This window comes from Zingiber officinale, chromosome 8B, assembly GCF_018446385.1.
Source record: "Zingiber officinale cultivar Zhangliang chromosome 8B, Zo_v1.1, whole genome shotgun sequence".
Lineage (NCBI taxonomy): Eukaryota > Viridiplantae > Streptophyta > Magnoliopsida > Zingiberales > Zingiberaceae > Zingiber > Zingiber officinale.
This window is the reverse complement of record NC_056001.1, coordinates 15,243,791-15,253,686: the sequence shown is the minus strand read 5'-3', so window position 1 is coordinate 15,253,686 and position 9,896 is coordinate 15,243,791. Positions and strand designations below refer to the sequence as shown.

The 9,896-nt window shown below is 36.9% G+C and overlaps 2 protein-coding genes across 5 annotated transcripts; both read left to right on the top strand.

Annotated features, from left to right (window-relative positions):
- The first annotated feature begins 4,157 nt into the window (after nt 1–4,157).
- On the top strand, nt 4,158–6,089 carry LOC122016036 (anthocyanidin reductase ((2S)-flavan-3-ol-forming)-like). Its single transcript, XM_042573179.1, has 6 exons — nt 4,158–4,373; nt 4,464–4,630; nt 4,818–5,021; nt 5,192–5,351; nt 5,439–5,652; nt 5,769–6,089. The coding sequence occupies exons 1-6, from the start codon at nt 4,268–4,270 to the stop codon at nt 5,950–5,952; spliced, it is 1,035 nt and encodes a 344-aa protein (XP_042429113.1). The 5' UTR covers nt 4,158–4,267; the 3' UTR covers nt 5,953–6,089.
- Nucleotides 6,090–6,234: 145 nt separating this feature from the next.
- LOC122016861 (mRNA cap guanine-N7 methyltransferase 1-like) lies at nt 6,235–9,422 on the top strand. 4 transcript variants are annotated; one of them, XM_042574284.1, is made up of 5 exons: nt 6,235–6,320; nt 6,482–6,618; nt 8,817–8,836; nt 8,904–8,950; nt 9,034–9,422. In XM_042574284.1, the coding sequence occupies exons 1-5, from the start codon at nt 6,266–6,268 to the stop codon at nt 9,054–9,056; spliced, it is 282 nt and encodes a 93-aa protein (XP_042430218.1). In that variant the 5' UTR covers nt 6,235–6,265; the 3' UTR covers nt 9,057–9,422. The 4 variants fall into 4 exon arrangements, 1 of the variants encoding a protein (XP_042430218.1); XR_006121212.1 differs by lacking the exon at nt 6,235–6,320 and having other exon boundaries at nt 6,350–6,618; nt 8,775–8,836; XR_006121211.1 differs by lacking the exon at nt 6,235–6,320 and having other exon boundaries at nt 6,350–6,618; nt 8,712–8,836.
- The last annotated feature ends 474 nt before the right edge of the window (nt 9,423–9,896 follow it).

Genomic DNA, 9,896 nt, shown 5'->3' with positions numbered 1-9,896 from the left:
TCCAATCTTATCAACAACACCATTTCAAAAAATATCTTGCATAACCCAGAAGCAAAAATATCAGAAGAGACTTTTGAATTGAAATTTGAAATAGCCACACTTAGAATAAAAAGAAAAAAAAACAATTTTTTAGAATAAAAAATAGATAAAATAATAGACTGCAATAGTGCAAGCAAGTGGTTGAAAGTGTAGCTTCTAGACCGGCTAATCAGAATAGATTTAAACAAATTATATTTGAAGAATGAATCACACCGTAATTACATTAAAAACTTAATTTTTAATAGCAAAGCAGTTAGCCTCCTTCCAAGTAATCATGGACTAGTGTGTTGTAATTCGGTTGCTCAAGGAATGTTCTAGTGATAACATATATAGTGGAAAGTTCTATAAAATTCAAGTGATAACAAAGCATGAAGAATGTAGAAGATCTTCTCTTTAAGCCCTCCAACATAATGCCTCCGAGAATAAAACTGACCTAACTGGATAAAGTTATTCTTCATGGAATCACCTTTAACAAACACATTAACTAAAACTATAAACAAATAGATAAATCGAACCAGTGGACAGTGAAAGCTAGAGCTTTTATTATATATGCTTAGTCGATCATCATTAACAAATATTTTAACTAATAACATAACAATAATAAATTACATTAACTAAAAATATAACAATAAATAGATAAAACAGACCAGATGCACAATTTTACAATGCTGTAAAGTAAACAAGCTTGATTGAGCGAACTACACAAGAGAGTGCAACAAAGGGAGATCAGAATTGTCCTCCTTATCCCCAATATCATGAAAAACACTTTACATAACAGGATCAGAATTGCCCTATCAGGCGATCACATTAATGTTGCCCACGCTGCAAAGAAAAAAATTAAGGAATCAAAATCAGGCCAATTTCAGAGAGAAAATACGCAGGATCAAATTGAAAATCGATTTAAGAAAAATATCATATCCATAAATGTTGCTCATGTGACACTACCTGAAGGCTGGAGGTGCGACGGAGGGTACACAACGACCTGGTGGCGAGCGGAAGTAGAGAATAAGGGGGGAGGAGACCGGAATGAAGTATGGGTGGTGAGGAACGTGGAAGCGACGGAGGAAGGTGAAGGCGATTAAGGAAGTGCTCCTCATAATGAACGGTGGCACACCTCGAGCAATAGATGAGAGAAAAATAATGGAGGGGGAATGAGAAGAGGTTTAAGTTATGAGATTAATTTGAAAGAAAAATATTTTGAGAATAAATGATTAATTTAAGGGTTAATATGTTTTCAAAATTAAAGTGATGTTAACGATATTTGTTAAAAAATTCATTATAGATAGTCTAATGTAATCTATTATTTTTAATATTAATGATTTTGAATAAATATCATTATAAAATACTTATAGTTATATTTAAAAATAAATATCCACAAGAAATACCATAATAGTTATATATTTTAGTAATGATCTTATTAGAAAATCCAATCTCGAACAACGTGGCGTGAATTTCTTGGAGCACATCGGAAGCGCCTAGGTTGGAGTATAGACTGTGGTGGCAAAAGGGAAGGTGAATTCATCTTGGAAAGGTCGGCTTACGACGAAGGGGCGTTTGAGGCAAAGGCAGAGGTGTGACATTCCAGATGATGAGATTGTGTTCTGAAGTAAATTTATCTCTAATTTATATAAATCTAAAATTATGTTTATAATTAGTAATTATTTTATTTTTTTAAATATTTATATGTGATTTTGTGTTAAATTTATTTTAAATTCTATTTTAAACTTCTTTCAAATATTATATTTTATTAAAGTAAACATATTAATAATTAAATAAATTTTATTTCTGTCTTACATTTTAAATTTATTTTGTTGATTGAAATTATACGATCTCAAATTTTGTTGATAAACTGTATGTATTTTGTTTATAAAAATTTATACGTAATTTTATATAAATTTATTTTAAATCCCATCTTAATTCTTTTGTCAAATATTATATTTTATTCGGTAGCAAATATGTTTCTGATTTTTATAAATTTGAAATCGATTTTATTTCTGTCTTAAAAAAAAATCTATTTTCTCGTAATATGTTCAAGACTATCTCACATGACATTTGATTTTAACATCCGATTTTAATTATGACTCTAATACTACTTTATTTGGATTAAAGAAATTACATATCTCCGTAATAGTATAATATTGTTCACTTTGGACCAAAACTCTTATGGATTTATTTTTGGGCTGTAATCAAAAGGTCTCGTCTCAATAGAGATATCTTTCTCATTTAAACTCATGATATTTTTTTTGTATTTCTGATGTAGAACATTAATTATATTTCCAACAATTTCCTTCTCGACGTCGTTAGGCCCTCGGGCTACTATCTGGATAGGTGATAATGTGGTTCCGCCCTTGCTTCGAGGCTTCCTTCCTCTTTCTTACTTTTTTCCTTTCTTTTGTTGCAAATCCAACAGCTCTCGAGCCCTCAGGGATAAAACCCAGGTTGACCATAAAGTAGCTCCGCCCTTACTTATATTGGAATCGAACCCTGATTATTTGGGAAATGCATCCTGTCTCACTACATAAAAAAAAATGAGTCAGGTAATACCGAACTTAGGAGGATGCCGCTTCTATGAAAATTTTTCACAGACCACTAGGATAAATCAGGAAGCGCTCATAGTGGACAGCCCAAAAACCCATCTTCTCATAATTGTACACCCATTTGGAGCTTTTACCACCGTATCAAAAAAAGTAGATCCGCTACCTTAACGCCCCCCTAGAGTCTACCCCACGGATATGGTAGGGATGTAAATGAACCAAACGGTTCGTGAGATATTCAGAGCTCGATTCGATAAAAAAGTTCGTTCGAGTTCGTTCGTTTATCTTATCGAGTCGAGCTCGAGCTCGACAGTTTTATCGAACCGAGCTCGAGCTTAAGGATATTTGACTCGTGAGCTCGCGAATATGTTCGTTTATAGGCTCACGAGCCAAAAAAACGAGCCTTAAACCGAGCCAAAAACCGAGCTCTAAAACGAGAAAAAAAACGAACTCTAAAACGAGCAAAAAACAAGCCCGAAAACAAGCTCGAGCTCGCTTAACGAATTAGGCTCGTTAACTTTGATAATCAAGCTAATAACGAGTCGAGTTCGAACTGTTCACGAGTTTGATAATTCTAAAACGAGCCGAGCTTGAGCCTTGTGATAAAAGCTCGATTCGAGCTCGAGCCGAGCTCGAGCCCGAATATGACTTAAATGAGCTGAGCTCGAGCCTAATACTATTCGGCTCGGTTTGACTCGTTTACATCCTTAGGATATGGAGAGAGGTTCACCGTTCACGTAGGTGCACATGCTTTGAGCGTATTGTGAGATCGACCATGTCAGCATCATCTCACGGGATCGACCCTTAATTATTATACCAAAATTGTTATACGTCCATAGTCTCTGCTACGTTTTTACCACTGCATCAAACTCTAGGTAAGGTGGTTGTGCCCGTGCATGAATGGTTGGTAGATTAAGATGGTTGAGATTGTAATTTATCCATAATACCATCACCATTCATTCATATTATAACAATATTATTATTAAATTGTTATTTTTACATTCAAATGTTGACCGAGAACATATTCTCTGTTTGTGGAACAAAGATCAAATTAGAGACACGTAAAAGGTTATTAATTTAAGATACTTCAAGTTTATTAAAAGGCAAAAATTAGAAATTACAAGAAAACCATTTGCGCGACTTCCCTTTCCACATTACTCTCCCACGGTCCCACCTAACATTCAGACCTAATTAGTTTTTAGTTGATCGTGAGTTTTTTAATTCCCTTGAACCAAAGGTAGAATAGTAGATATGGCTCTCTATCTATTTGTCTTAAAGCGCGCAATTAGCTAGAGAATACTTTTATGTATGCTCCATTAAACAAAACCTTAATTAGTTCTCAAATAAACATTTAAGAAAGATATCTTTCGATGAATTTTGATATGGACACTTTCACTTGCGTGACTTCCTTTCTTACTAATTAATTGTTTCCTATATATACTCACTTAAAACCTTTGGAGTTGCTATGAAATTAAATCAAACCTTGTCCTGGTTTTCGATCATTCGGAGGTGCCCTTTAGGTGGTTGAGGGGAACGTGATGACCTAACTTTGCATCACAAAGACATGCTAGTATATATATACGTCCGTGTGGTGACTGCTTTCTCCATGCAGTTTATTAATTAGCTGATTAATTAGGATTCGCTTGACTACGTCCGTAATTAGTGACAGTTAAGAGAGTGCAATATTTGTCAAAATGCCAAGTGCTTGTGTGACTGGAGGCAACGGGTTCTTGGCGTCCGCTCTCATCAGGCAGCTGCTGGAGAAAGGCTACGCTGTGAACGCCACCGTCAGAGATCCAGGTTTAATTAACTCCTTAATTATTTAATTAAGCGTTAATTTAATTAGTTTTATAATCGGTGATTTAGCTAGTTGAGTGAGTAATCGTGCAGGAAACGAGCAGAAGGCCGGCCAGCTGAAGCAGATGCAGAGTCTGGGGACGTTGACCATTTTCCGGGCGGATCTCGAGGAGGAAGGCAGCTTCGACGAGGCATTCAACGGCTGTGATTACGTCTTCCTCGTCGCAGCTCCGGTCAAAATAATGTCGGAGAATCCTGAGGTCAACTACGACGTCTAAAAAACTATATATTTAAATTCATTAAAGTGAATTAGTGATCGAATGTAAATTAAATTTCTATTAATTTTTTACAAACTTTGAGAACAAAGTGCAATTTCTATAAATTTATATCTAAAATCCTAGTTGTAGAAGATCTTAAATGCAATTTAATTTTCTATTCCTATTACAGGAGGAGTTGATAAAACCAGCCATCAAAGGAGTGCTAAACATGTTTAAATCATGTGTCAAGACTAAGGCAACGCTGAAGCGAGTCATTTTGACATCATCCGCCGCGGCAGTCTCCATCAACCAGCTCGAAGGAGTTAATCTAGTCATGGACGAAGAAGCATGGTCCGATCTTACATTTCTCACCACTACGAAACCTCGAACTTGGGTAAATAACTAATTTATTAACTAAAATTATTCAACAATTAATATTTAATACTCGTATAATATTAACTTTCAGATAAGTACTGTTAATATATATTTAATTAATAATAAAAATATATAATTGGTATTATTATGGATGAGAATAATAATGGTACCGTGCGACTGTGCGTATAGGGATATGCCGTGTCCAAGGTGCTCGCTGAGAAAGAGGCCATAAAGTACGCGGAAGAAAACGAACTGAGCCTAGTGAGAGTGATCCCGTCCCTCATCGTGGGACCTGCCGTGGGTTCGGTGTTGGCTAACAGTACACAACTCAGTCTGTGCTTGTTATCGGGTAAAGAATTTTAATTTCAATTTTTATGATTTTTATTTTGTTTTTAAATAAAGACTTAAGATTATTATTATCATTATTTTTTGGCAGGAAACGAAGGTATGATTCGCGGGTTCCGGCAGATGCAGTGCCTCTCTGGCTCGATCTCAATGGTCCACGTGGAAGACTTGTGCAGGGCCCACATCTTCGTGGCGGAGGAAAAAGTAGCCGCCGGCAGGTACATCTGTTCCGCCGTCAACACCAGTCTGCCGGAGCTCGCATGCTTCCTCCGTATGCGGTACCCGCAGCGCCGTCTGACTACAGAGTAATGAATCATTTAATTAAGTAAAAAAAATATTTGTTTCAACATTTTTCAAAAACCATTTTATTATTTCCTACGCCATATTTTTTTTTAAAAAAACATATAATATATAATTGTAGCTGCTCGGACTTGCCCGAAAAGTCGAAGGTGATATTGTCGTCTGAAAAGCTCATCAAAGCCGGTTTTGAGTTCAAATACAGTAAGCTCGAGGACATTTATGACGAAACAATTCGCTCCGCGGAAGCCGTGGGGTTCCTCACTCCAACTGCGAATGGATCTACACACGTTCAAATTGGTGAATAAGATCTTAATTAAAACAATAAAAATTAGGTTAAATGAATAATGCGTGTGTTGTTATGGATGATTTGTGTCGAGTCTATCGACTGAGTTGTATTACCTTTCATCTTTATTATGCAAGTATTCGCTCTGATATTTTCTTACCCTTTTTTTGTATAATGGGATATACCGCACAATTATAAATCATTTAAATAGTAATTAGTAGCACACAAGTAACGAAAACATGGCTAAAAATTTAATAATTTGAGGGACTGCTGTGCATAAGTTACCTATCGCTATCGGCTGCGAGCTACCGCCAATACGTGCGTTCGTTGGAAGCATGAAGTGGGGGTTTGAATCAACTTCTTGCCTCGGCCCGCCCAAATCAGGCACAGGTATGATTCCAACGGTAACGGCACTTCGATCCGAATCCTTTTCCTAATACCCTTCTTTAGATCGGAGTGGGCCCGTTTCGGTTTTCCCCCAATTGCCGCCGATCTTTCGCACTGCGAATTAGGGTTTCGATTGGGTTTGGACCATTGTTTGCACTTTGCAGGCGATTCGTGTGCTTTGGATGATGAGAATTTTAGAAATGCTCGTAGGGAGGCAGAGCATTACAGTGTGAGGATCAGTCAGACGCTGGAGGAGCGCGAGGCGAGGCCCATTGTCCACTTGAGGAAACTCAACGATTGGGTGGGTTGCTATCTCATTTGCAGTTTTTTTTTTAACCAATTTTCTCTATAACTTAGTGTTTATCTTCTGTCTGATTGATTTGACAGTCATAGCCAATCTCCATTTTGATATATTTGTGTAAATTTCCTGAGTTGCATGTATCTAGTCAAAAGAGAACTACAAACCATTATTTTATCGCTATTTACTTAGTAAAGAGAGCATGCTGCCCATCAAGTTAGTCTGCAAAAAGTATTCCAAAGTTTGAACTTGGGCCCTGAGGTGAGGTTAGTTTTGTAGGATGAATAGTTGAATATACTTGAGACAGGGTGGGGCACCAATGTAAAAACATACCCGAGCTTGAGTAAAATAGACTCATTGAACTGAATACGGTCAGTGATTGATGATCATGATGTAGATTTCATTGAAGAGTATAACAAACCAAAACATTTAAGTGCTAATGGTGTATTTTTGTGGTATGTCCAAAAAAGGGATTGCTTCTCACGAAAAAACATGACAAATTCCACCTGAAGATAAGCATATATAATGGAGTCCTCAAGCCTAATAAAAAAGGCATAAAGTTGAACTGGTAAATATGAGCAATCATACTATTCAAAGGTTGAATTAACAAGCCAGTTGCTGGCATGATACTGAAGATTGCAATAAAGATGTGTCAATCCCTAAACAACTGAGAAGTGAGAACAAAAGCATCATTGATACTGTTCCTACAAAAGAATCCAATCAAGGTGGCAAAAGATGATTGCATTCGCCTCAGCGCCCCTGTCAATCCGTCCCAGAGCCAACACGGAGGATGTAAATCACGGGTGATTACTAGTCTTTGGAATAGTTACTGACACATGAAGGAGGCATTTACCCCGGCATAACCGAGATTCGAATCCCAGATCTCATGGTGGCAGCGCCTCATGCACTAGCCACTAGACCGGTTCGAAGAGACACAAAAGAAACTCACCTTTGGAATGGTGATGATTTCACCTTTTTCTACTAAAGGATCCCCTGAGCTACAGTGCAGTGATATGGTGACTTGGGAGAAACTCAAAGCATCGCAGTTCGCAACTGGAACATGCTTGAGTGCTTAATTTGGAGGAAAAAGTTGTGTTGACTAATCCATGGCTGAAGTACCTGGTTTGGGGTTTGTGCAACTATAGTGGCGGAAAGCATTGCGAAGGTCAGCTTGTCAACGTAATATTGTAGTACTTCCGGATTTACCTTAATGGTCATTGGAAAATTTCTATGATACTGAACCGGTTACCTCCCGAATTAGTTGGTTCGAAGGACTAGATACTTAAAATAAATAAAAAAAGAAGCAAAATCTGGTTTTTTGCTTAGTAAAGAGAGCATGCTGCCAAATCAAAATGGAGCCATTGATGCAGGATGCAGTTGATTGTCCTGAGTGGATTGTCACATTTCATGTTTTCAAATCCCTAGCCGTGGAGGTGATATATTATTGTCTAGATTTGTTCTGTGGGATAATAATATCTTATAATCTGGTTTATCATCTACAAAGTCTGTTTCAGAATGTATTTGACTTGACAATGGCGCACGATTAGTTCTCAAGAAGTTGGGGAATTTCTTTTGACTACTTTGTCTATATGCTTGATTGGATTCTTTTGTAGGAACAGTATCAATGATACTTTTGTTCTCACTCTCAATTGTTTGGCGATTGGCACATCTTTATTGCAATCTTCAGTATCATGCCAGCAACTGGCTTGTTAATTCAACCTTTGAATAGTATGATTGCTCATATTTACCAGTTCAACTTTGTGCCTCTTTTATTAGGCTTGAGGACTCCATTACATATGCTTATCTTCAGGTGGGAATTTGCCATTTTTTTTGGTGAGAAGCAATCCCTTTTTTGGGCATACCACAAAAATACACCATTAGCACTTAAATGTTTTGGTTTGTTATACTCTTCAATGAAATCTACATTATGATCATCAATCGCGTATTCAGTTCAATGAGTCTATTTTACTCAAGCTCGGGTATGTTTTTACATTGGTGCCCCACCCTGTCTCAAGTATATTCAACTATTCATCCTACAAAACTAACCTCATTCGTTGCTGCTGTTTTTTAAGTTCTTTATTTTCATTTTAAAACAGTATGGTCTGGATCTTGTGTTTGCAATAAAAACTCACATGAATTTGTTGACGAGTACCTAAAAGAGCCTGAGTGAGCTGAACTTACGTGAAGACTTGGTGCACTAGGCGGTGAAATCAGGATCAGAGTAAGATCCTTTCTGATTTGTATACTTGTTTCTCAGCTTTCACGTCGCTAAGGTTGGACTGATGCAGGCACATAATCCCTAGAGGAGTGGGATTTGGCGTTCGTGTTGAGGAAGGTAACTAATAAACAACTTTGAAAAAGATTCATTTCTAACTTCACCTTGTTTTTGACGTTGCAAAAATGTTTTTTTTTTCTCAGACAGGCCGGCCAAGTTCAATTAGGAGGAACAGCAGCACAAACAAAGGAAAAATGTACATAATGGAGGATGACATCGAGTTTATCAGTATCTGATGTGAATCTTAAGTTCCACCTTGCCTTTTCAACTTACTAGCGAGCAAATAGGCAACTCAATTTTTTTGAATCTTTCGACGTCATTTTTCTAAAGGATTATTATTTTCCTGCACAACTTGAAGCGAACAATCTAGATCAGACCATTTGTGCGTTTACATGGATTGGTTTGTGTAATTGCTATGAGTTAAAGTCTATACCCATTTTCTTGTTAGGTGCCTAAAACATTTGTCATTTTTGTGTATTAATTTGTTTCAAGAGATGCTCAAGTTTGTATGCTGAGACTTTCAAACTGATATACCTAGATTTTAAGAGAACCCCTTGTATTATTAGCAGGTGAAATTTCAAAATTTTTCCATCAAGCTTTTATTTAATTTTTTTAAAAAAATCATTTTACTAATTGATCTTAACAATTATATATATATATATATATATATATAACAATCTACGGGAGATTTTAAAAAATTAGTCAAATTTAAATACATAAAATTAAATTTAACTTATTTGTTAAAATGACTTAAGCTGATAATCTCAGGTTGCCAGCAGAGGTTGGTTTCTGTCAAATGTTGAGCGCAGACTGGTCGAGTAGATAGAGGCCGAGTGGGTAGTATAGCCGATCGGGTGGTTTAGCCGAGCAGACTGAGAAGTTGAGCAGCTTGAGAGGTCGAGCGAATGTGTGACCTAGTTGCCGAGCGAGTGGTCAAGCAAGCGAGTGGCTGAGCGAGCAAGTAGTCGAGAGAGTATTCGACCGGCCAAGCAGAAAATCGAGCGGT